Below are 27,632 nucleotides of genomic sequence, written 5' to 3' on the forward strand. Positions count from 1 at the left end.
ATTGTTTAAAACCAGACGATTACCTCTACATTTCCTTATAATTCAATATTTTGCGGGATATTTCATGAATCCACCAGTTTCTGGGCTCCCCTTCACAACGAAGGCTACAAGAATCCTCGACGAGGAAAGTCTGTTACCCACCCGGTCCCTCTCCGGCGCCATTAACCCCTCCACAGCTGTTTTCACCTGGACGGATACACGTGCACGGGGGGGAGGTGAGAGAGAGAGATGGAGGGATGGATGGAGAGAGAGACAGAGAGAGAGAGAGAGAGAGAGAGACAGGAAGAGATGGCAGCATACAAAGCCAGTCAGGGTCATTTGCATGCGCCGGTAAAGCATTAATCTTTTTTTTTTTTTTTTTTTTCTTCATCAAACAGACAAACAGCAAATCACTTCCATTCATAGGCTCATTCAAGGCAGAAGCTCATCAAAATGCTTCATCGTAAAAAATGCTTCCAATCCAGGTTATTACCATCAGAAAGAGCGAATAGAGAGAGAGAGACACTCTCTCTCACTCTCTCTCTCTCTCTCCGCTCCCTTGAGCGACAATAACCTTCGTATTATAAAAGCGAAATCATCCAGTCCTGCGGTGTGAGAGCGCACATTCACACTGGAGGTAAGCGGAGAGCTGCTGCTTCAGTCTTTGTGTCGTTTAGTCTCAGAGAGGCGAGCGCTGGCAAGAAATCTAAGATATACGTGAAGTGGGCAAAGTAATAGCGCACTAATAGATAATAAATGTTCCCATATCATCGAGAAGTTCACTTTTTATTAAACTATCCTTTTACAACTCATGAAAAAAAACACCCGAAATCTGAATAAACTCTCTGGAATGTCAACATTACGCCTCACGTCATGTGCATTACAACTCGCAGTGGGTTTTTATGTTGATTGTTTGTCCTTTTATTTAAAAAATATAGAAGGCTGGCTCATATATATATAACATAATCAAGTAACAGGTCCAAATGTAGAAATTATCTTTAGATTTTATTTTTTTTTACATCTGTGAAATGATCCCGAAGGTAAGTTATACTCCAGTGGAACCCCTGGTGGTCAAATCAGTGCACTGCAGTTAATGTCACCATTTCTGAAATGTGGAAAATGTCGTTTTCTATCAATAAGCCTCACTTTTTTTTTCCCTTTGGTGAATTTTATTAGTTTAAATGCAGAAAAGCAATAAAAATATACAAAAAGGACCTTTAAAAAAAGAAATCCGTTCACAAACACTAATAGCTAAATCAAAAAAACTCCTAAAAGTAGTCCAGCCAAATTCTAAATGTTATAATGATCGTAAACGTTAACATCACCAGTCGTCTGAAGTATTTTTTCGTCACTCAGCAAGAAAACAAACCAGCAAATGACTGTTTTAAATTGGCGACCAGCCAATGGGACGTCTTGCTTTGAGGCCAGCGGCGCCGCCTCCCTCTGAGACTAAAGAAGCACAGTGGTTGTTACGCAATCAGCGATCGCGACGTCGTCACTTGCGCCTCAATCAGTCCACTAACAAAGCAGTTTACGGATTATAGATTATTGGCGGCAGAAGAAGCACATTAATGGAGACCATTAATCATGTGGGTGAGCCGCTGCGGCGGAGGCATGAAGAGCAAGGGGGGTGGGGGGGGGGGGGGAATTAGGAATATAGGAATATTATATAATCTAACGGTAAGACGTTTTGTCCCTCGGTAGCGTCTGATCAACGGGACGAGGAGGTTATGAAACCGACCGGCGTCGTCTTTCTCACGCGCCCTCGACACACACATCACCCGTCGTTTCCTTTTCCGCGCCGCCGCATCGCCGCTTACCTCTCTGTCCGGGTAAACCCGGTTGCCCCGGTAGCCCCGGTATGCCGGGGTCGCCGGGCTCGCCGCGGAAACCGGGCGTTCCGCCGTAACCGGGCCCCGGATCGCCGGAGGCGCCGGGGCGCCCCTTGGACCCCGGGTAGCCTGGGAATCCCTTCTCTCCGTACGTTCCGACGCCGGCGTCGCCCTGCAGGCGAGAACAACATGGCGGGGGGGGAGGGGAAAGGTTCAAACCGACCTGCTCCGGATTGAGATTCTTGTAGAAGTTTCCTTCAGCTACTTGCCGGGGGTCCGGGGCCTCCGGGGAACCCGGGGAGTCCATCCCTGCCGGGTTTTCCCGTTTCGCCGGTGGGTCCTCTGGGTCCAGGAGCTCCAAGCTCGCCTTTCACCCCCAAACCCAGGGTGGGATAGAACGAGGTGCCCTTCTCTCCCTTGCGGCCGGAGACGCCTCTCGGTCCGGCGCCACCCTAAACCCAGGGACACGACAAAAACAAAAAAAAACCCTGACGATTTGCAGTTTTTTAAATCCTTGGGGGAAATCTCTCTGAACGGTGCTCACGGAAGGGCCGGGGGCGTTGCTCAGGCCGGGGGAGCCGCCGTCGCCGGGCTCGCCCTTTCGTCCCTGAAAGCCGGGGCTGCCGTTGGACCCGGGGGATCCCGGTAACCCGGGCAACCCCGAGGAGCCTCCTCCGAGACAGGCGCAGTCTCCAGGGTCGCCTGTGGGGGGGGGGGGGGGGGGGTTAATGAGATTTTTTTATTTAAAGAGTGAGGGTATTTGTCAATACGAGAGTTTCCGATGGGGGCTGAGTTGCGATTCCAATATGGGAAGAGTGTTTGGAATTCTGACGGCTTTTGGGAATAAGACACGATAGACTCTCGGCCAAATTACAATTATAAAAATAAACGCGGTTACGAGTAATGAAGAAAACGTGTCGGCACTGCTCATTGTGATCGACGAAAGCAGCTGCAATCGTCTCGCTTACCGAGCCTGCAAGCTGTGGTTACCATGAGGCTAAACTCCTGTCTACCGCAGGAGGAGAGCTGAAAGCGTGTTGAAAGAGCTCTGGTGTTAAAGAGACAAACACGCTTGTGTATCGTCTGCATAACAAGTGTTAGTTAATCGAGTGTTTCCGGATCATGTTCCCAGCAGGATAACGTATAATGTGAGAAAAGCAAGGGTCCCGACACAGAACCCTGTGGAACCCCAACGGTGAACCTTAGATTACTGTACAATTCTACGCTTCATTTGTGTGCGAGTACCTCTGTATCCCTTGAAGCCTGTGTTCCCCGGGGGCCCTTGGGGGCCGGGGTTCCCAGGAGTTCCGGGGTAACTCGTCGGTGATCCTGGTGAGGTGCCTTTACGAAGAAGAACAGACGGAAAAACAACCACGCACAAACACACACACACAAACAGGCAGCGTTAGCTCTATTAAAGGTACATCTCACAGACACAACATATCTTGAGAACAAAGTGTGCCGTTCTTAGATTTGACTCCCCCCGCCCCGCCCCGTCTGAAGCTGAAATTTGCACTGGTGGACCAGTTCACGTCCGACGTTCTCCCGTCTCGACGTTCAAAGAGGAACTGTGTGAAACCAGCAGTGCAAAGAGCAGCGGCGGGGGGAAATCAGGGTTAGTCGCTCTGCTTGTTCGGGTTTGACAGAAGGTTGGAGCTGCTGCCAGGCGAGAGCACTTTATTCAGCATGAACCAATTCAGTGATTTTACATGGACCGCAGCGGTCTAGGAGCTCCTCGCCGCAAGCAGCATGCAGAGCAGTTTGGCACCGACCCAGATAAATAGAAAACACACAAACACAACACATCCAAACAGTCAAATGCTGGTTTTTTTTTTTGTGTGTGTGAGTTTTTGTGTGTTTTAATGCATTTGTGCAAAGCTGCAAAAAAATAAAAAATAAAAAAAATAAATAAAATGCTGCTGCCAAGCATGAGAGTCCCTGTAAAATCAGTGAATCGCGTCCACAGCAGGCGCCACCTTGTGGCCAAGAGGCGAAGAGAAAAGCAGCTTGGAGTCGAGGGTTCCTCAAAATCCAAGTGTGGAAGCGCGCCGGCAGCCTCCGCTCGGTACGCAGAGGACAGAGCGGAGATTAAATAAAAAATAAAATAAATAAAAAAATAAGCATGTTGGCAGTGTAGATACTGCCTGCTGAAAGGGGGCAGTTGCTGTTTTTTTTTTTGTGAAAGTCGCTTTTGGGCAGGGTGAAATATTGGGCGACCAAAGCAATTATGGCTGGGGGGGGGGGACCTGTCAGACTGACCTTTGGGCTCAGGATAGATGACGCAGGGCTGTTCGGAGGATCCTTGGAGGACAGCAAAGTCAGTCAACCAGAACGTTTTTTAAAAAAAAGTCTACCCGTGAACTCATGCGACCCGGAGGACGGCTTTTAGTTTACGTTCTACTCGTCCCTGCCAGAGGTGGACGACTGCGTTACTGAGAAGTCATGTCTCTAATCAATACAAATTAAAAAAAAAAAATTTAAATAAAGATAAATTGACAGCTCCACCTGTGGGGGGGATTGGAAAAGATCGTTGTAAAACTTTGTATATACTTACTAGTAGGACCTGGAGGTCCCGGAGGGCCGGCGGCTCCAGGAAGTCCCTGGGAACCGGGGCGTCCTTCGGTGCCGTAGCCCGGAATGCCTTGGCCGCCCCTCTCTCCTTTCGGGCCCGGGGTCCCCGGGAAACCTGGGAGTCCCGGTCGCCCTGTTTGTGTGGAATTCAGTCAGAAATTCCGGTTTCTGCAGTGGAATTTATGAAACCATGCGGGTTTTGGATACGCCACCTGTACCGCCTCCTCCTATTCCCGGCGGTCCTGGAGGTCCCTGAAACCCTGGAGGCCCCTGGTCACCGCGGGGTCCTGGGTAGCCATTAGACCCCGGGTCGCCTGGTAATCCTGCACAAGAGGCGGCGACGAGGTTAAAGTTGATAAAAGCATTGAAACGGCCGAAAATGCTGCATATAGAGTATCCCCCCTTCTACTAGTATTTCCAATGCTTGAGGGAAAAGGATCCCAGCAGCATCAATCTCAATATCGCAATTAAGAATACAGTTAATAACGTCATGTATTATTGCCATCAAGGTACTTTCATTTTGATAAAAAGGGAGAATTTATGAAATAGTATACCGATTTCCTGTGAGAAATGTATTGAGGAGGTTGTATGATGTCATGGACCCGCAGCATCGACCGGAGATCTTCTATATAATGTGGGTATTGGATTAAATACGGTACAAATAATATTATTATTTAACTTTGATCTTCCCAAAATGCAGGTGCCGTGTTGGCAAGTTGAATTTCTGTGATTTCAACGACGTCAACAGGATGTTTTCCGGTTATTGTGCCATTACAGTACACATTGTTTTATGTTGCTTTGCATGCAGGAGTTTTAATAAGCGTGTGTGTGTGTGTGTGTGTTACCTTGAACAGCTGTGCCACTATCACTAACATAAGCTGGAGGTCCTGGAAGTCCAGGATCTCCCTGGTCCCCCTAAAACAAAACAAAAAAAACCCCCAAAACAAAACAGTTTAACGACTAAATATTATACCAGTGAACGAAAAACCTATTTGTTAAAAACATTTAAACGTCAATCAAGATTACAACTATTAAAAAATACTTGTAGCACTGCACTGAAACAAATACATGTACCTTTTTAAAAAAAAAGGATAAAACACTTTCTTGGTGATAGTTAATTGTCAATAATGCTAAATTAGCTTAGCATAAAACCATAAATAGGTAAAAAAAAAAAAAGCCTTAGCTTCGTCTAAATGCGACAAAATGCAACTTATACATACATATTTAGCACTTTTTTTTCTTTTTTTCTTTACACATTGCATTACACATTGCAGTGTGGTGAAACTTTTAAAAAATGTGAAATGTTCTCAGCATTTGCAGAAAATGACTCCGCAGTTTAACAGTGAAGATGTGCTGCGTCGTATTTTGCATAGTTGCACCAATACCTGCACTCTACTCATAAGCATTTAGTGGAAACAATTTTTTTTTAAACGTAAAATTTTGTGCATTGTGAGTGTTTACCTTGGGTCCGATGTATCCCGGCTGGCCGGGGAAACCCGGGCTCCCTCTGTACCCCTGTGTCAGAGATCAAAGCACTTTAAATTCAACACCCACGTTCATATAGAAGATGTGCACCATCATCATCATCATCATGCGGTTTCTTGATGCCTCACCTGCTGTCCAGGTGAACCCGGGGGTCCGTTGAAGCCCGGTGGACCCTGTCGGAGATAATCAAAGACATCAAAGCACAGAAGAGCGATAAAACGGGCCAAACGAGAGAGGAATGGGTTACCTCACTCACCCTTGCTCCAGGGTATCCAGGGATACCCTTTTCTCCGTATTCCCCCCTAAAGCCGAAAGGTCCCTGCAAACAGTGTTTATTTATTTTAATAAAAAAAAAATTAAAAAAGAGTTCGAATGTGTAATGCGGTGAGCAAAATTGGAAAATGAAATAAAGAATATGGGGGCTTACGGGTCGACCAGGACTTCCGGGGTATCCTCGGACTCCTTTGTAACCAGCCTCCCCCTTTGAGACGAATAAAGAAGAAGGTGACCTTCACGTTCAGTAATTTTTTTAGTTTGACGTTTATAGTATTCGATATGTATTTCTTGTATTTGACTTACCTTTGTAACCAAAAAAAAAAAAAACGAACCATACCGTATGATTTATCAATACAGCTTCAGGTTTAAAGAAAATTCTCATGTTGGATTATTTTTCCAAAGCCAACAGCCAAAACTTTTTCAAAAAAACCCCCCAAAAAACTGCTTTTTAAAAATAAAAACAGTCCATATAGCTATAGATGCATAATGCAGCAGCGGTAAGAGATTTTTTCTGGGACATTTCACTGCATTTTACACCAGAAGGTTTTAATAAAAAATTGGGCTTTATGTTGAAATTGCAGTGATTTTCTGTGGTAATATTGAGCTTTAGTGAAAATTTTATTTGATTTTATCTTTTTTTAATTTATGGTGGGTTGAGTGGGAGGCCGGGAGACTCTTTCACCATCGTCATAAAAGTAATTTTGGAAACAAATCAATAAGAAAGGCAGGTTTTTATTATTATTATTATTATTTTTCTTCTTTTTTTTAATCTTCTTTAAAAAAAAAAAAGAAAAAAAAGAAAAAGAAAGACATGTTTGAATTGAGGATATATCATATGGAGGAAGATGTATATTATCAATATATATTACAAAATGCTGGTGAGATACATGGACTTTTCTCATGTCCGTACCTCGTGAGACTTTATAAATAGCCTGTGACTGTTGTTACACTGAGCGTTTCTTTAAATGTGATTTTAATTAATCTCCATCACATCGAGAATAAATTCAGTCATAAAAATTTACATTTGACTGAATTGAGTCGTAGTTTTAGACACAAATATTAAAGCTTCAAGTTGTTTTTCTTTATAGTTTCATACTTTCTCTTATGGTTTCAGCTGTTTGTTTTTAAATGGTTTTCCAATTTTCCTATTATTTTATCCATTCTTATCCATCTTAGCTATTTCAGCTACTGTTGAGAGTTTTTTGACGAAAAGACAAGATCATAATAAAGATTACCACTGGTTAAAAGTGCAGTTTTTCTATTTTTTTTTAATCTTCATTTCAACTTGTTGAAGTGAAAATATAAAGATGATGCATCCACCAGCATGTGTGTGTGTGTGTGTGTGTGTGTGTGTGTGTGTGTGTGTGTGTGTGTCCGTGGAGTAAAAAGCATTGAAACCTCGACTCCTTCCCTTCGCTGCGTTACCTTGACTCCTTTGTAGATCGTGAGCGTTTGCTCGCCACTTAGCGACCCGTCGCCGGGGGTTCCACTGGGTCCGGGAAGACCCACGTCGCCCTGGGGTCCGGGGGGGGGGGGGGGGGGGAGAAAAGAGATGAAGAAGAAGAAGAAGAAGAATGTCAGGCAAGAGGCTGCACAGCCAGAAGTGTGTAGATGTTAGAGCTCAATGGATTTACCTGATGACAAAGACCACCAGCGTCCCAGTAGGGGGGGGGTCTAAGTATCTTGGGCTGTAGCGCCCCCTATCCTTGAATACTGACTCGCTCAACAAGAACGTGAATAATTGAGTCAATGGAGGACTGCTTGTCTGTGTTTTTTTTTTTTATTCTGCAGGATAGTAAATAAAGGATCATTTTGAATAAAACCGCTCATTGTGGAGAAAAACTTTATCAATCTGCGCCGCTAATCGTTCGCTAAAGGTCCGTTTACACGACAAGGGAGCTCGGAGCCAGGTGGAAACGCAACTTTTTTGAAAACGCCTCTGAAGGTGGAACATTTTTTTTGAAAAATGTTCTTTTCTTCTTTTAAAAAAATTGTTTCTAAAACTTTTGTAGTCCAAATAAATAAATAAATAAATAAAAATAAATAGCGTTTCCTCATCATTGTTGGTCCATTCTGCATTGGTTGGTTGGTCTATCTATCTATCTATCTATCTATCTATCTATCCCCCTCTATCTATCTAATCTATCTATCTATCTATCTATCTATCTATGATGTGACTTTATTAAACCTACTATTCATCGTTCATTGAAATTGTTTATTTTGTGTTGTGGACTCAAGTACATTTTTAATTCCATTAAATTCACACCGTTTATTTGAGGCTATGAATTAATAAATAAATACAGAGACCGAAACTTTCACAATAAGATGTGACAAAATATGGAAAGCGTCACCCGTGATTATTTAAATCCTACCTTGTCGCCTCTTTCTCCCTGATATCCGTCGCTGCGGCTTCCCTGAAAACAACACGCGTTAAAACACCAGCTTTTCTCAGACGGCGATCGTCCTTGAATTTCATTAATAACTCAGTGAATTCGCCCATCATTTGACTCACCATGAGCCCCGGCGGACCGGGAGGCCCGGGTGCACCCTGAAAATAAATCACACAAACACATATACTGTTAAATCAAAGATCAATGTTTGAAAAAAAAAACCCAAGATCAGCAAAGACAAACAGAGAATTCTATAAATATTAAAGGTCAACAGCAGTTTTAATGTAAAATATGTGCACATAACAATAAAGTTGATTCACATATGTCTAATTTCTCTATTATATATCTTGAATGGTGTTTTATTTTTAATTTATTTCCCCTCATAACACAAAGAAAGAAAGAGGAGGAGTTTCCATACGGGGTATCCGTCAGGCCCTCTGGGACCGGGACCGCCAGGCGGACCATCAGGACCTCTGATTCCCTGCAGAGACACGAAACATTCATTTATTCACATTCCGGCTCATCTGATGCTCAGTTGTGTCATTTAGTTTTTATTTAAGTGAATTCGTTGATATTTAAAACGATGTGCTTACAGGCGCTCCGCCGCCTCCTGGTATTCCGGGCAAAGTCTGGAAAAAGAATTAAAGAAATATATATTTTTAAAAAATAAATAAAGAAGAAGAAAAGCAAGTAAGTGAAGGAACATGTTTCTTCTGCAGCACCACCTGGTGGACAAATATTTCTATACATGCAGGTGCGGCAACGGACTATTTCGATTTCATTCAGAAAGTTTCTATGAAATATGAAAAATATTGGCAAACAAGCAATTCTGCTTGTCTGCTTTTTGTTTTTTTTTACTTTTTAAGATACAAAACACATTAAAAATCAAATCCAGCAGATTGACAGACGTGATTTGTTTTTCCACAGTCAAAAACAAGGAGAATCATTGAAACGACCAAATACTTTAATTCTTATTAAACCAGACGTGAAGGGAAATTTAGGTTTTGTCAGTAAAGGTGCAAGATTTATATTTTTATTCCTATTTAGGGGCCAGATGTTAAAAATTAGGATTAATTAGATAGATAGATAGATAGATAGATAGATAGATAGATAGATAGATAGATAGATAGATAGATAGATAGATAGATAGATAGATAGATAGATAGATAGATAGATATTTTAACAGTGATTGCATAATAATAAATAAATAACAATATACGAGGGGGAAAAACTACAAAATGAATAAAAAAAACCCAACAAAAGTCTAAAAAAATGATCAACATGAACAAACATATAAACATTTCAATGAAACTATTCAAGCAAAATGATCTAACTGATTATTCCGAAGTGTGTTTACCGTTTGAAAAATGCCATTTTTGATTTACAAAATTTGAAAGATGCAAGAAAAAAAAAAAAAATGCCGCGCCCTCACCCCGATGTGGTTCTCGTCCGAGACGTAGCGAGGCTCGCCCTTCTGGCCCTTCGGCCCGGTCGGCCCCTGTCGGGAGACAAAATACCACGTCACACTTTCACCCCGTCGTCATCCTCAATAAAAAAACAACAACAAAAAAAACCCCAAACTGCTCCGTGTCCTCACAGCGTATCCGGGACCCCCGGGCGGTCCGATCCCGTAGCCGGAGTCTCCGGGCTCGCCTCTGGTGCCGTTGCAGCCGTCCAGCCCCGACGGCCCTCTGGAGCCGGGCTGACCGGGGTGACCCTGCAGAGCCCGGGGACGAAGAGGAAGAGGAAGAGGAAGAGGAAGACCCACAGAGAAACACATTTTAGTTCGTCGACACCACCTTCAGTTGCTTCTACATATATTTCAACATTAATCATCAATCTTCACAGTATTTCTATGACTGAACATTGGATTTATACCAACAAAGGATTAAAAAAACAACAACAACAACAACAACAACAACAACAAGGCATTTGTGTTTGTGGTTGACTTACATGCACGCCGTCACTTCCCTGAAATCCTGGAACTCCCATTGGTCCCTGGATGAAAAAGTCAAGCAATCAATACTACTACTACTACTACTACTACTACTACTATTATTACTACTACTAATAATAATGATAATGAAAATAATAATAATAATAATAATAATAACAGTGATGTTCAAAGACATTTTACATCGTCACATTATAAAGTCAACAAGCATAAAATGGAGAAACATCACAAAAAATCATAAAACGCACTTTTTTGTTGGTAAATTTCAAACATGAAGTATAAAGTAACATAAAATGCACACCTATAGGAGTATATGCGTACAAGTGCGAGAGAAAATGTATTCATATTCATCATTGTATAAATGGTGACACCTGGTGGCGAGAGCGCGTCACTGCAACGGTCGGAACTGATCATATGGAGCAGGAGTGTCAAACATAAAGCTGCATGAGGCTCGAATCTGGTTAAAACCACCAAAGAAATTGTAAATATGGGAACAGAAATAAATAAAAAAATTTTTTTTTCACATTTCACTGTATTTTGCTCCAGAAAGAATCATTACAATTGGTTTCATGTTGAATTTGGAGTCATTTTAAGTCGTAATTATTCATTTCTTTGTGGAAAATATAGAAATTTTCATCACGTGTGCTCTGCTGATCGTACTCTATGTAGCCTCTGAACTGAAATCCGTTTTGACGCCGTTGTTTTACGGCGTGAGCTTTAGACTGAGGTTGTTTCTCTGCACCCACTTTGTCTCCCTTGGGGCCGGAGGGGCCCTTCACGCCCAGGTGTCCCCTCTCTCCTTTGGGCCCCTGATGTCCCAGACCCCCACGTGGCCCTTCGGTTCCACGCTGGCCAACTTCTCCCAGAGGCCCCGGGCGACCCTGACAGGAAACAGGAAGGGAATGTCTTTAGAGTTTCGTCACACCTTTCACTCGTCAAAAATCAAAAAAAAAAAATCACACGTATTGTTCGAGGCAGAATTGAAGACGTTAATAATCTCGTTTGAGCGTCTGTCATTAACGCCGTGTTTTCCTTTCTGCGTCGTTCTTCTCCCCCCCCCCCCCCCCCCCCCCGATGATAACACCCCGTCACCTCTCTGATGACAGGCTTTTTCACGTTTCCTCTTTGTGTGTGTGTGTTTTGTTTGGGGATTGGGGATTTGATAAGTGTGTTTACATGCGATGGGAACAAGTCGAGACAGCTGTAGCTTTCTTTGTGTTTTCTAACCCGAGGGATGCGAGTCTGCCCCCAAAATCCCAAATATCAGAGGGATGCGAGGTGCTTTACGTGGGCGCGTAGCGACACGTCGGGCTTTTCAGAGAGACGCTGCCATTGCGGATTATTCCTTAAGCTTGGGAAACATGAAGAAATCAGACTTTAAATTTTTTTTTAAAAGGTGGAATCGGTGTAAAAATGTCCAAAAACAATGATGTTTTTAGGTTTATTTGAGAGAAAATGACCTTTTAAGAGTCTTTTGAGTAGCTGCAGTGCTTAACATTGACCACCAGATGGCAGCATAGAAAAAACAAGCACTAACAACAGGTGCTTAATTAGAGGTTTAAGGAATAGTTCTCACACACACAGGTCATGGAAAAGTCAAGGGATTTTGGTTTTAGAGCCGCAAACAGCTGAAAAATATAGTTTAAGTCAAGATACAAATAAGGAAACTCTTTATCGTTGGTCGCTGAGCGGATTTGGATATTAGTGCAACTGTCATGCTGGAAGTTTAACTGCGGGTGTAAACCAGCGCTGCAGATGTGCTTTTTACACATTTCGGAGACATTTACAGGGACATTTATGGAGTCGACATGCGAACGCTTGCATGGCGAGTGATCAGACACTTTATATTGTTAGCAGGTTCAGACGCACTGCTGTAATTTCCCAGGGTCAAACAAGGTGTCGCGTGGAAGCAGCCCTGCAGGGATGTGTTTGTTCCAGATAAGTGGAATTCACTTTGTTTTCATGTACACACTTCGGTGTGATTAATGCCGTCTGAACGTCGTGTTCTTTCTGCAACCACACCTGTTGAATCCGGAGTGACGGAGAATAGGAATCACGACTTTTTACCGCACGATGGAACGACCAATGAACGATGAACAAAAAAATTCGACCAAGAAATCAGGGGCGACGTCCAATAATTCATCAGAATTGCATTTTTGTGGATTTTTTCCCCCCCTTAATATTTCTCTTTTTAGTGAATAAATGCATTAAAATACACCTGCTGTGTATCTGAATAGTGAATATTGGGCAGCAGAAAGCAGCGACGTTGCTTTGTTTGGCGCTTTAAAAGTCATAATGTTGGAGGATTTCGATAACTTAAACTAAATAACAATGATTATTATTATTATAAAAAGAAGAACACATAAATTCTAGTATCTTCAGCCAAATTTAATAACATAATAATAATAATAATAATGATAATGATAATGATGATAATAATAATAATAATAATGTAAAATGAAATGACTAAAAGTGATACATTTGGGTGTTGGCCCAGTATTTTGTAAAGATAAATAAATAAATAAATAAACAAATAAGTAAAATGATAAAATAAGAAAAATAAATATAACATTTAAATGATAAAATAATAAATCAATAAATGAAATGATAAAATAACAAAAATAAATAGAAAATTTAAATGGCAAAATAATAGATAGATAGATAGATAGATAGATAGATAGATAGATAGATAGATAGATAGATAGATAGATAAAGAGCTGAGAGAGGATCTTTACTTCTATTTTCATGCGACAGGAGATTTTGACGTTAACCCCTGAACATGTATGGATTAATTTGAAGACCTGTGTTTGTACCTCCACCTGCCTCGGGAGCTCACGGTCAGATATACCCCCGGACAACACCTCACGCCCTGCTGCAGCCCCGGGCCCCGGGTGGGGGGGGGTGGGGGTGGGGGGGCAGGCAGGTCGGGGTAATGACAGGCCCTGTGCCGGGTGAATTCAGCCTGCCGGAGCTGTCTGGCCCTCGCCTCACACTCACACCTGGTTTCACCCACTGGAAGTATGCAGGGGTCCCACAGGGTGGTGGTGGAGGCTCATTCCTCCTCACGTGATTTATTTCCACTTTTCAGCCTCGTCTCCATCTGTGTGTGTGTGCTTCCTCCTCCTCCTCCTCCTCCTCCTCCTCCTCCTCAGCTATCATTACAGCTGGAGCTCCAGCTCCCCCATACAGGCTTCCAGGAACTGTCTTTTCTTTGTTCATGTAAAAAGGAACCTCCAGAAGGAGACATACTTCAGCGGGTCACGGGGTCAGAAAGGCCCCCACGTCTTTCTAGAGTCGGTTTCTCTGAATGAACCAGGTGAGAGGTGACGTGTTGTTTGAGGTGAAACGGAGGCTTTGCTCTGTTCAGGACTCAAAACCCACGACCGGGCTTTTTCCTGCTCACGTCACCGTCACTCTCAGTGGATTTATATACAAAGGAAACGTCTCAGAGCTTCAGAAGAGCTGATAAATAATGGAAAAACACTCGAGCCGAGTGTTTGAAACCATCCCTGTTTATTCCCTAACATGGTATGGAATAAAAAAAAAAGATCAAAGAGGAGATGAAAGAGAGCGGAAGAAAGAGAACAAATAGTGGGGAAACTCTCAGAACCAATGAAGGTCAGATAAAGGCGTCGTTAAAGGACGTCCAGGCAGTTTCCTTTGTTTATCCCAGTTGAACACTAGGTGGAGCTCTTTCACTCAACTTTCAACTTGATGCAGCTCCAAATATTGATCAAAACTCCTTCGAAAACCATTGGGAATTATGTTTAAGCCAATTTTGAATTTTCTTAAAATTACCATTTAACCTCATTCATAATCTAATTTATGTAAATACGCAGTTCATATCGAGTGAAATGGTTTGACAGTGATGTATGATATTGCAGTACTTCCTATTTAAGGTCAAAAATAGAAGAATTAGTAAGGAAGTAAATAAGTAGGGGCTTTATTGTCGGTCCAATAATCTTATATTCTTGTTCAATGACTTCAGAAATTCTCAGTTTTCAATAAGAATCTAACTTTTTTGTGTAGATTTGTTCACACAAACTGAGTCGTCTCAATCAACTGAGTCGTCTCAATCAACAGCCAGTTTTTTCCTCCAAATAAAGTGAATTTAACTAGTTTATTTGACATTTATTTTGCATATCAGCATTTCTGTTTTTACAAAAATCAACGGGTCTCTCGGTAAGAAGCTTGTCGATCATATTCTATATTCTACATATCTATCTATAGTCTATATAGCCGTGACATCAGTTTTGTAGAAACCGAGTCGAACTCGCTTTGACGCCACACGGCCGCCGACTGAGACGACGGCCAGTTTGGCAGTGCCGCCCGTGGGGGGGGGGGTCTCTGCCCGGCCCTTCCTTCCAGCAGACTGGTCAGTTTGTCGGCACAAATCCCCTCCAGGACAAAAGGCACAATGGAGTCTATTCTGGGCCGCTAAGCTCTTGGGACTTTGGGCTCCCGTCGGGGCCGACCTCACTTCCTGATAGAGGAGAGTGCTTGGACAGACAGATTCGGGCGCGTGAAAACCCGGTGTGTGTGTGTGTGTGTGTGTGTGTGTGTGTGTGTGTGTGTGTGTGTGTGTGTGTGTGTGTGTGTGTGTGTGTGTGTGTGTGTGTGTGTGTGTGTGTGTGTGTGTGTGTGTGTGTGTGTGTGTGTGTGTGTGTGTGTGTGTGTGTGTGTGTGTGTGTGTGAATTACGAACACACACCCTCGGGGTTTTAATCGGGACGCTTTGTCCGGCGCGCCGGCTTGCGCTCGGGGGGAAGATTTGACTTGTCACACCGCATTGCTCACTTGAGGACGGTGATGTGGAGGCGCCCGGCTCTCTGGACGCTCGTTTTTCAAAACCGCCGCGGCCAGTTTGGTCAAGTTTGGCCAAACTGGAGACGTGAAATCGGCCGAGGCGCCAACGTGGAGTTTCGATTGGCATTCGAATTCATGTTGAGTTTGTTTTGGGTTTTTTTTTTTTTTTTACTTCCTGTCCCTACGAACAACGGTTTGACGGTCTGATTTTCTAGCTGTAGGGACGTTTTAGAGAAACACCAACCAGGTTTATGTCAAACAAATCAAATCTAAAAAATATTCATAGAGCCATTTCAACTCAAACTGTGGTTATAATGCGTCAAAAGTCACTTTAAAAAAAAGCAATCAAATATATAATAAATAAACAACAAAACAGCATCGAAAAGAAATTACTTAAAATAAAATGTCATTAAAAAGCTGTTCTCGTCAATCTGATGAAATTTTTGCACAATATTACACCGGGGCACCAATTTAATCAGATATTAACAGTTTATATGATGCAGAGTCTCAGACTTAAATGGCGTCGAGTCTTTAAGTCTCACTGTGCTTAGTTTTTTTTTTTTTTACAAGATTCTTATAAAGAAAAGAAAAAAATCAACAAATATCACTTGGTTTTCCTTTCATTCCTCATAACATTTTGGGTTTTTTTGCTCTTTGCTTACGTGACCCTATATAGATATATAATATTGGAGAATGGGTAGGATTTGATAAGTTTTCTTCTTCCTAGTCAGATATAGAAGATATGTATGTGTGCATGTTGATAAGATTATATAATTTTTGTATAACTATATTTTCAGACGGCGTGTAAACTCCTGCTGGGTGGCTGCGTGTTCAGGTGCGCTGGGATAAACAGCCAGATGTTTATACAGACTCAAGTGGACGCCGAGTCGCCGCCGCTACTGAAAACACACAAAGGTTAATGTGATATGAGCTCGTTCGCCGTCTCGTTCACATCTTGGGTCTTCTAGTAACATTCATTCTAGCCAATGGAGAATCAACACGTACGCCGACGACACGCCGATCTTCTTTTTCGCTAAACTCATCCGTTGTGACCTGGGGAGTAAAAATAATGAAGCTGGAAGCGCTTGTAACTCACGATAACTGTCCCGTCAGCTTTTATTTTGCTGATGACATTCTTAATTTATGTAATATTGGTTTCTGAATAAAATCAGACAAAACTTAAATAGTCATACGTTATTGAAAGTTAATTATCTTTTCAAAAGTCCTTTACACTTTTTCACAATATGGTCATTAAAGGACAGATGAAGAGACTCATTAGATAAAGTGGTGTATTATTTCACGACGCTAATTGAAGTAAGATTAAATATTAAGTGTTCCATTGTTTGTTTGTGGCTGGTCGACGATTACCGTCTCTCTTTATCGCTTGTGTTTTAGCTTCCCGTCAAGCAATGACAGAATATTTGGGCTCCACTTGCTTGTATAGTAATAATAATAAAATAAATATGATATAATAAAATAAATAAAAAGTCACGGGGTCAAGCAGAGGGGGATCATGGCTATGTAAGGAAGTCAGATAAAAGTACAAGGGCTGAAACAACTGATCGATTAATCAATAACTAATCGATTAATCGACAACTAATCCTTTATTGAAATAGTTGACAACTATTTTAGTTATCGATTAATCATTTTCTAGTAAACACAGATTCAAATAGTGGAAAAATGACATGAATTAAAGTTATGGTATGTAATGATTTGTACATTATAAATTTCATAAATGTCTGTCTGTCTCATCCAATCAGAAAGCAGAGCACTAAGAGCTTTATGTGGTAAAATGTTTTTTGAAAATATACAATTTTCATGCACCTTTCACAGCCAAGCGATTAATCGATGAATCGAAAAAAAATAATCGGTAGATTAATCAATTACCAAATTAATCGTTAGTTGCAGCCCTAAAAAGTATACCTGATGCCTTTTTAAACCAGATAAAATTGATAACATCAATTCTCGTAAAACACAAAGCTTTTGTAAAAAGTTAATATAATACCGAAAAAACTTTGCATTGGAGGCTTGAGACGAATTCCCGCCGCTGCGCTGACTCATCAGTTTGTGGCCATTAAACAGACAACCTGGTCCCTCCTTTTCATCCAGGTGCTTCCCCCGCTGCAATAAAAGCCCCTATTAGTGGCCGAACCGTCGCAGGCTCAGCGTCTCCAGCCGCCAGTTTCAGATCCAATCTGGGTTTTGCGCTTCGGCCTGAAGTGTGTTTTGGGGAGGAACTGTCAAGGTGGAGCGTCGGCATCAGTTAACGGAAGACAAACGAGCGAGTGGAGAGATAATGAGCGGCGAGAGAGGAGATCTATGGGGGTGGGAATATAGAGGGTGTATAGAGACAAGATCTGGGCGTTTTCTGCTTCGCCTCACGTCTCATTCCGCAGGTTTTATACTTCATACAGGTTGAGATTTGAAAGTTTCACTCATCTCTGAGCTCCATTTCACCAAAAATAGTGCGAGAAAAGGTCAAATTACAGTCGCTTAAAAACTCACCGATGAGACTTGAAGGCTCAATTTCAGCACGTTTTGAATCGCTTTCAATGTTTTTGATTCGTTTTCTATCGTCCGAACTCGACAAGCACACGTCTGCAACATTAAGTACTAATATTTAATCCCAACGAGATTACTGGGTTATATTACAGTACGAAAAGGTAAATAAATATATTGACGGTATCATTGAGAAAACATCTTAACTCAATGACTTTGATTTCATTTTTTTAATGCCATATTACATAATATTGATATTTATATACAAATATTGGTCTTTTTTCATGTTCTGTTATTTTTTTTATCTGTTGTAAGTTTCAGTCCAACTTCAGCCCGTAATACTACTTTACTATTTATTTGTATTTTTTATTCTGTACATGTACTAAACTAAGTAAGTAAACAAAGCTTGTTTCTAATGTTGCTAATTAAGTGACATTAAAGTTTTTATTTTTTTTTGGGAAAACTTGGGAAACCAACTTGTTGATGAAATACAGTCAACATTTGATTTAATACTTGTGGGAATAAATAAAAATGGAAACCCTTTTGACATTCATCTCATGTGCAGGCTGAGATTGTGCATAAAAATAACATCTTTTATTTTCAACCTGTTCCCCGTTTTTATCTTCCTGCTTCTGCGTTTTATGTGATAAGTGATGTTTTTTTTGTTTTTTTTACTGGTGATGAAGCATTTCCAGCAAATCGCCTGTGCCTCATTTCATGCCGAGATTATCTCAACTTTTTTCCAGATTTTCTTCCAGATTTTGATGACGAGGCTGAATCCCACATCACCTGATAGGCGAGACCACCGGAGACGAGTCAAATGACCAGAGAGACACAAATAAAGGCCTCAGATCCAAACTTCGCTCTGTATTTACAACACGAGACGAGATCGCATCGCTTTCTTTCTTTCGTTCTGTGTGTGTGTGTGTGTGTGTGTGTGTGTGTGTGTGTGTGTGTGTGTGTGTGTGTGTGTGTGTGTGTGTGTGTGTGTGTGTGTGTCCGGCCAGCTGTGTTTGGCCGCAGACTGAGATTCCTGATATCAAGATATCCCCCTTAACATTGCACTGATGTGTTTACATGTAAAATACACATCTAATGCGTTTTTCCTCGAATTCTAAGAACATGAACGCTGATTTATGTCACACATGTGCAATAAGGAACAAAAAACCCCCAAAAAACCCACATATTTCACATTTTATAATATCTTTAAATTAGCAAATTATCTATAAAATGTTATAGAATGCCGTTTCCACATTCTATAAACAACTGCGATGCATTTTATTACAATATAAAATGCACGATTTACAAAGAAACAAACCCACATTGGACTTGCTGGTCACAGGGAGTCATATTCATTTATATTCATTGATATTTTAAAATCAGCCTGTGAAAGTTGCTTCACTCACCTGAAGCATAATATTCTCTAATTCAACAAATCTTACATAACTCTCCCCTATCTCAATGCAATTTATTCATTAACTAATCATCTAATCAAAAATTGTACGAACTCTTGTAATGTGACTAATAAAAGGGTTCTTTTTTAGCCAAAATTCAGTTTCATTATGGATAAACTGCACATATAAAATCACATTAAAGTATCATAGTGAGAAAAAACTAAAAGAAAAGCATTGTGAAGATCAAAAAAACAGTTTATTGTGGAAGAGATTTCCACACTTTATCACTTCAAGTGTGAATTTCAACCAAAACCCGAGAGTTTAAGGTGAATAAATCGCCTTAAACGCTGAATTAAACAGTGGATAAATAGTTGGCAGAGTTTCAGCGCCGGTAACAAGCAGGGCAGGGAAGGAAAATGTCATAAATGATAGTTTGCATTAGTCCTTTCTGAGGTGTGCGTCTTTGTGTGCAAGTGGAAATGTCCTAAACAACATCGCTTCAAATCACAAGAGCCAATAAAAGGAGGTAATAATGGGTTTGCGTGCATTCCTACACATGTTGTCTTTTGTGTGTGTGTGTGTGTGTGTGTGTGTGTGTTGGATCACCCAGGTGTCTGATTCCTGTGAGGGTGAACTGGAGGTGCTTTGCTGCCGGCTCAGGGAAAGCAAAATTTAGAGCAAATTTTCTCATTCTCATTTATTCTCTTTATAAAACTGTTGACTTCTCTTGCTTTTGTTTGTCGTGAATGAGAAATATGAGGAGATGAGGTCACCCCCAGTATCTCACACTATGCATTTTGATGAATTATGCACAAGACTTGAATGTAAAACACGTTGACATCAAGTTAAAACGTTTGAAATGCACCATTTCTTTGTCTTCACGTTGAGTTTATTCATATTTTTATGGATTTTCTATCATGAGGGTGAACTATGATAGTTTAAAAACACAAGGATGAGACTTTCCTGTGTCACATTAAGTTTTCAACTAATTTTCTGCAGCTGTTTTTTCAATGCAACCTAATTTTCAACATCAGTAATGAATGAATATTAGGTAAAAAAAAAAAAGGATTTCATAAGATTTTATTTAATCTGATGCTCAGATTAAATAAAATCAGGCTGAATTCATCAAATACTGATTTGAAATGTTGGATGTAGCTTTATTTCAAGCAAAGATTTGGACTATGACCAAGTATAAGAGAAGTGGAGGGTCTTTGGTCGCAGTTCACCGGGGAGCCAGTAGAGGGCAGCACACTGCACAAGAACTGAGGAGCGACTGACACTCAAGGTCCAGTTTTATTACTTTTGAGAAGAATTCCTATGACTATATAAGTTTAACAGGCGAGACGTAGTATTAAGAGTGGAACCCATGTTTTATTTTGACCAGGAGGCTGAAGTGACGACCTGGAGGACGGGGAGTAGAGCGCCACCCGGAGGCGTCTGAGGCCGAACCTGGCGCGAGACGATGGGCAAGATGTTGAAAGCGGAGGAGGGCGAGACTCCAGGCGGGAGGGGAAACCCCTCCGTCTCGTCTCCGTGTACCCTGAGCCCCGGCTCGCCTGACCTCCCGCTCCCCTCGGGCCATTGTGTGACGGTGACCTTTGACCTTTCCTCGACTAAACACAGTGTCTGCTTTTGGGGGGGGGGGGGGCTGTCAGGTGTGTGTGATAAGTTCAAAGCTATCACTTCAACTCAAAGTGAAAGATGAGTGACAGGGTTTTTTTTTGTTGTTTTTGGAGGGGGAGGGGGGGCAATGGGGGGGGGGGGGGGGGGTATAGAATGCCGCCGCCAACATGTCTCTTTTAAGGTGAAGCCTAAACAAAACCCACCACCATCTTTACATCAGCCTGTATGGAAAGGCTTGATAAAATGCCATCCGGGGGCCCCCCGAGGAGAGCCAGTGCGTCGGGGGAGGGGGAGGGGGAGGAGGAGGGGGAGGGGGGAATGTTTAGGTGACGGACCACCGCCGATAACGCCGTCCTGCACAGAAGTCTCGTCCCCGGACGCGCACGTCGCTCCGAAACGTATCGACAAACACAATAAAGTGCTGAACGAGGGACACATGTCGGAGACGGAGATAAAGAAGGAACACAGAGGAGCGAGAGAGAAAGATGAAAGTCACCGTTCATGCTCGTCTCGGGGTCATTCTGCTGCCAGCGCTGATTATCTGTGTGCAATCTAAGCCTCTCCAGTGTGTGTGTGTGTGTGTGTGTGTGCATGGTGCAGACCGCTACAGACTTCAGTGCTTCCATTTGCTTTGTTTACCGGTTGAATAAAAGCCACTTCAAAGCTTCAAAGCGGTAACGTATGGGAATGACAATGAATGTCTCAACATGTGATTTGTCCTGGGTTTAGGTATAAACGCTTTATTTGCACCAATAAGTCTAATTGAAACGCGCATTCCAACTCCGATCTCCCGTTACGACGCCGTCTCGCGAACGTTTTCATCACGGATTTATTTGGATCCGTGATTCACCTGAGAAACACTTTAAAAATGACCCGAACCTGCACGGAACCTGAATTCCAAGTAACAAATACACGTTTCTAAATAAACACAGGCAATTAATTACATTTACATGGCTTCAATGCCCCAATAGCTTCAATTCCAACTTTTTTTTTTCCTTATAATCTTTCTTAAAATACGAGAAACGGACACGTCTTGCAAAGATACAGATGATTCTGAGCAAAATAGGTGGTTATCTCAATTAAACTGCTTCTATTTCATTAAACTCCTGTTTACTGGTTTATTGACATTGAACTAGTCCTGATAGAAACACGAAAGATGTCTCGACGCACTACACATGACTTTTAGCTCTTTGATCTTTCTATTATTCTCTCTGACTTATGTAAAGAAACCCTCGTCCCTCCGTGTCAATGTCATTTTTTTTGAAAAGCGAAGGAACAAAAAACAAAAAAATCCTCCAGCTGGTTGTTCTCTACGCATCTCTTCACTTCGGGGGGAGATTAACATGAACAATCTGCTCAATGTCTCCTTATCTTCTTCTCCTCCGCTGGTTTGACATAAAAGCAACCGCCTGTATCGCTCTATCTCTCATTTTTCCCCTCCTTTACTACTGGACTGCTTCTTCCTCTCTCCTCTACCTGCTTCAGGATTAAAGTGAAGGAATTCGCTGATGGAAGGACGAAGTCTTTCATCGAAGGGCGGCTCATCCCTCGTTTCTCCACCATGCGCTGTCACTTATTTTAGACAAGACTTGCTAAAAACGGCTCCGACCGGTCAGTCAACGAGGAATCGGATTATTTTAACCTTAATTCCTCTCAGGGGAAATGTTGAGGCTTTGTATCGTTGTATTTTTCGTAGGATTTAGTGTTTGAACTCAAGGAAAATCCAGAAAGACGCTGTTTTCTACAAACCAAACCAAAGACGTCCTTTATGGAGAAGATCAAAGGGGGAGGGATGGATCCTCATCCAAGATGGCGGCGTCCGCTAACACACCCCTATGCGTTGCTGCGTCGGTATGTCGGGAACAGAAAGGAACTTTTCGAGGAGCGCAAAGTTACACTCTTGTCTGTCATTATCAGTTTTTTCCCTCAAACCATTTTCTAATAAATCGATGCGTTTGCTCACAATTTGACGCTAACTAGCTAAAAACAGTAACCCGGCTTCAGCAGGACTCGGGGGGGGGGGGACTTTAACACGACGCCCCCCTGCGGTGACCTGACTTAATTAGGAAGCCCTAACCCTCCAGGGCCCTCCATCTCTATTTCCCTATGAGGGAAATAGAAATGTGTTGTGTTGTTTGCTCCTCCCATCGTTTCTGGAAGTTTATTTTCACGACAGGTTTATTAGCGACAGGAAACGTTTGGGATGATGAGCTTGTGTCTCGGCTTGTCTCGGACAACGTTCCCATAACAGCGATGCCCTGAGGAGTTGTTGGCACAGTCGCTGTTCAATACGAGCCAAAAACAAGAACAGAACACAAACAAGAGGCAAGAATAAACATCGCCAACGGGTTGTTGGGAATAATTCCTCTCTACGAGCTCCGGGTTTGGTCATTCGGGTTTGGGTTCTTGGTGTAATAATTTGTTACATAACCAGAACTTAGAGTTTAGTTAATTTAGGTTATCAAAATGAATGACATGTTTAATAGTTGAGACCCAAATTGTCATGGAAATGATCTCCGGTATAAATTAATTTAGTTGTTTACTTGTTTTTGTGAAATCGATATTGGAGTCTTGCTCCATACATCACATTGATCTTCTTTATAATTCATTTTTAACTCATTTGGTCTGTGACATTCATGACCAAACGAGCAGTTTTCAGGATTTTCCACCCAACAAAATGTGTCCGGAGCCACAAAATATGTAAATTATCTGAAATTAAAAGCAACTTAAAAACACATTTTTGAAGATTTTTCCTATTTTTTGTTTTTTCATGAATTTTACCACTTAATTTTTACCCTTTTGTGATACATTTTTGTCTTTTTTTCATCATCTTTTCTGTTTTCCTTTTTCCTTTCCTTCTCTTTTTTCTTTTCATGAAAAAAAGCTGTACGAGCTACTTTAATTATTTTAGTCTGACCATTCTTCCTTTATATATCTATTCTGTTTTCAGCAAATACATCAATTCTGGATGCTTTTGGTGTTTTTTGGTTTTGATTTGTTTCACCACATTTATCTGTTGATGAAAACCAGTTTTGAAATAAATAAATAAATAAAGAAAGAAATAAACAGTTGCAAAACTTCCAGTTCACATTTTGAGCGAAAGGAGCAGAAAAGAAGATTTACTCTATTATATATATACATATTTACAGATATTTTTCAAACATTCTAGGTTATTCCATTATATTCATATTTAATCCTGTCTAGTCAAATTTATTTTTAAAAATATTTTGTCGTCACTTTTAAACCACGGTGGACTGCATTAGTGTGAAAGACATCACTGTCCAGCAAAATAAAAGCGGTATGCTACACGTTTAATAAACCAACACATCCACTCTGGTTTGATTTTCTTTTGTTTTTTGTTATGAAACCTTGTTAAGTAGCAGGAATAGTGGAACATCTGGCTCTGATGACCGACGACCCGTTGATAAAGGTTCCAGGTCAGACCCCCTGCTGGCAGGTTCACACCGCTGGAGGATCGACGCCAGAGATCATTATATTATTATTATTATTATAACACGCCGCCAGTCACCCTGTCAAACATTTGACCGAGAGTCACACTCCGGAGAAGAACCTAATCAAGACTACTGATTAATTCTAAGCCAGGAAAGACTGTGTTTCAGGAGGGCTTGAGAAGAAGCTAATATGAGGTCTATACGTCGTAAATGGCACCTTTCCTCTCTCAGACACAACAGCGGCTATACTTTCACTCCCTCCGGCTGACGACGACGCAAAACGACCGGGCGAGACGTCGCTCGGCTGGGATTTCCACGTCTTCGGTGTGAGTTTTCCCCAGCGGGGAAACGAAACTATATATATATATATATATATATATATATAGACGAAAATAAAGAGATGAGAGTTGATCGTGGCTCGAAATAAACATTTTGAGCCACGATCAGGGAGGCTGACACGATTGCAAGTTTCTGGAAAACTTTGCATTTAAAAGGCACAGCACCGCCTAGTGGCCTGGCATGTGAACTGCACGTTTAACTCTTGGTAAAAAAAAAAATATATATACGATATACAAGATTCAATGTAAAAATTCCAGATTAATATGTTGGTTAACACGCGTTTCACTGTATTTCTGTTTGCTTATTTGTTCTATGTTCTCTTTGTGATTGATGATTGCATGCTGAGCCACCACGAGAGTTTGTAAATAATAACAAAATAAACTCGGTAAATTACTAATGTACTTTGCAATGTAAGTAAATATTGAATTAATAAGAAATACTTTACATAGCTGTATATTATGCTGTCTCAATTTTGTTATTTTTACTTGTTATGTCAATTTAATTTAATTTATTCAGTTTGTATTCTGCGTTCGTACTTAGCATTTTATTTGACTAATTAAGTTCTATATTTACACTTGTTCTACTGTTTTTATATACTTAAAAAAATTGTATTATCAGCTTTTTATGTACGAGTCAATAAATATAATCAAATCGATGATGAAAAAGTCGATTTTATTGGGAATTCTGCACGTTTTCACGTCGTTTCGGGCTTTGAGAGGCCGTAAAGTTAAAAAATAAATGAAAAAACCCCGACGCGAACTCCCCTCCACCTGCCCCCTGTTAAGCGCCATGATGGAGGGATGGTGAAGCCGGCCCCCCGCCAGCAAGGAGAAAAAGTAAAACTGAAAAGAGACAAATAAGCACCTTACGCCTCAAACGGCTCGCCAACAATGACAGTTGAAGGTAATATCGTCGCCCGCGGGCCGTGTCATTTAGGGCGGTGGTATTACACCCCCTCGCCCCGCGCCTTAAATACAGGTAGCTGGGTGTAATGCAGCGCCCGTCACCGTGTTATTTACCTTAAGTGGCGTACAGTAGGGCGGCAGTAAGTGCAGGCTTCTGTGTCAGACAGTAATTGTTGTTTGTATACAGGCTGAAGAAGAGGCCGGGCCCCCGCGTGGAGCTTGTACTCTGCAAAGTCTGCGGCAAGCCGCCGGTTTCTCCTCTGCAATCACGCAAATATCGACTTTTTTTTTTTTTTTTTTTAATTCAATTGTGTAAATACTCAAATACAACCAGAGTCAATAGGACAGGAGGAGAGGGGGTTAATTCCATGTGAAATGTCACAATAAATGCACAATTTGATATTTAACGCTCAATATTTTCACCAAATTGATTCGGGATTTAGCAGCAAGGAGATAAAATTGCAGAGTTGAGAGTTTCTGTCATACTAAAGTTCCTTTGGGCCCCGTTTATAACGATTTCTGGCAGAAAACTAATGATTCACGTTGCGTTTTAAGGGTCCGTTTACACGCTGCAGCCGCTCCAACTCCATTTCTAAAAAGGGCGAGGGGAGTGGAAAGTCTTATAAAATCCTTTTTTTTTTTTTAACCTAATCTTCATCCATTACTGATGTTGAAAATTAGGTTACATTGAAAAAACAGATGCAGTAGTTGAAAACTTAATGTGACACAGGAAAGTCTCATCCTTGTGTTTTTAAACTATCATAGTTCACCCTCATGATAAAAAAGCCATAAAAATATGAATAAACTCAACGTGAAGACAAAGAAATGGTGCGTTTCAAACTTTTTTACGTGTTTTACATTCAAGTCTTTGCTGTATTTTTTTCTTTTTTTATAAAGAGAATAAAAGAGAGTGAGAAAAGTTGTGTGAAATACACTAATGGTGATTTAAAATACAATTTCCCATTAATATGAACACGTATGTCGATGACGTTTAGGTTTTTAGCTTTGAGATTCCTTAAGTCTGACAAATGACTCAATAAATCGTGTGGAAACATTATTTACAGCCGTGTTTTATTTTATTTTGTGTGTGTGTGTGTTTGCACAAGCGGAACTCCCCCGCCCCGCTTACATATTTACTGCATTTAATGTGCTCCAGCGATCGCCTCACATCGTCAGTAACTCGATGACACACGTGACGTTAATTTCAGGGTAGCAAGTGACGAGAAAATGAGTTCCCCGCCTGAAGCCACGCGTGGTTTTTATGTTCCGTCGCTGCAAAAGCGATCCGCCGATGTTGAAACTTGCACGACGCGCCGGTTGTGGCGGGCGGCGGCGACGTTTAACGTGATAAAACTGAAGCCCCGAGGTTTTAATCAACCGAACGCTTGTTTTCAGCGATTAAACAAGTTAAACTTGGGTTTTTTCTGAAATACAAAGAAGACGTGTGATTTTTTTTCCTTTAGTGTTTAAGATAGAATCAGAAATTCAGTTTATATTTACCTATTATACCTTTTAACGAGTTACAAAATCATCCCTTATTTCTTTCATTATTTTCAGATCCCAAGTCGTAAATTTAATTGATATTGTGATAAGATATTAGCGAGGTTATATAGTGATTATTTTATTAATCTCACTAATGATGTACTTAAAACTTCAGGAAGAAATTCAAACGGTAAACTTTTCTTGAAATATTAAAAGTAAGAACCACGGATACAGTTTGTCTTTTTTTAAATCGACATTATATTGACTGGTGATCATTAATGAATGCATAATCATACAATCAAGCTGTACTTGTGAACCTGTATGTTTCTGAAAACGGAAATAAGAAGTTTGAATTTTTTTTTTTAAATATGAGTGTGTAGTATGTATGAAGTCAGATCAATCGCCCTTAAAATGACATTTTAAATCAACTATTACTTCATTAACTTTATGCTTTACACAATTAATTATCTGATTTGTTTCAAATAACTTATTCCACAACTTTTGCAGTAAATGATCCAGTTTGCATCTTTTTTAAAGTAATCTCTCCACGTTTGCAATAAAATCATCACTTCACAACTCATTCCTCTTAAAACCAAACTGTCTTTAAAAGCTTTTACTTTATGTGTGACATTAAAACAATGTCTAT

At 41.1% G+C, this 27,632-nt stretch overlaps 1 protein-coding gene across 1 annotated transcript in view; it reads right to left on the reverse strand.

Moving 5' to 3' along the window:
- The window catches only part of col4a6 (collagen, type IV, alpha 6), a 108,593-nt gene that overhangs the window by 20,100 nt on the left and 60,861 nt on the right, over positions 1-27,632 (reverse strand). Inside the window, exons 4-25 of the mRNA XM_080519176.1 lie at positions 11,234-11,368; positions 10,487-10,531; positions 10,131-10,250; positions 9,966-10,031; positions 9,127-9,162; positions 8,952-9,014; positions 8,656-8,691; positions 8,516-8,557; positions 7,569-7,658; positions 6,295-6,348; positions 6,124-6,186; positions 5,996-6,040; positions 5,844-5,897; positions 5,228-5,297; positions 4,595-4,705; positions 4,366-4,515; positions 4,071-4,112; positions 3,057-3,140; positions 2,356-2,513; positions 2,081-2,263; positions 1,800-1,983; positions 142-186 (exon numbers count right to left, since the gene is read on the reverse strand). Of these exons, the coding sequence (XP_080375302.1) occupies positions 142-186; positions 1,800-1,983; positions 2,081-2,263; positions 2,356-2,513; positions 3,057-3,140; positions 4,071-4,112; positions 4,366-4,515; positions 4,595-4,705; positions 5,228-5,297; positions 5,844-5,897; positions 5,996-6,040; positions 6,124-6,186; positions 6,295-6,348; positions 7,569-7,658; positions 8,516-8,557; positions 8,656-8,691; positions 8,952-9,014; positions 9,127-9,162; positions 9,966-10,031; positions 10,131-10,250; positions 10,487-10,531; positions 11,234-11,368 (1,876 nt within the window). The remainder of the gene's footprint in view (positions 1-141; positions 187-1,799; positions 1,984-2,080; positions 2,264-2,355; positions 2,514-3,056; positions 3,141-4,070; positions 4,113-4,365; positions 4,516-4,594; positions 4,706-5,227; positions 5,298-5,843; positions 5,898-5,995; positions 6,041-6,123; positions 6,187-6,294; positions 6,349-7,568; positions 7,659-8,515; positions 8,558-8,655; positions 8,692-8,951; positions 9,015-9,126; positions 9,163-9,965; positions 10,032-10,130; positions 10,251-10,486; positions 10,532-11,233; positions 11,369-27,632) is intronic.

The sequence above is a fragment of the Blennius ocellaris genome, assembly GCF_963422515.1.
Source record: "Blennius ocellaris genome assembly, chromosome: 23".
Lineage (NCBI taxonomy): Eukaryota > Metazoa > Chordata > Actinopteri > Blenniiformes > Blenniidae > Blennius > Blennius ocellaris.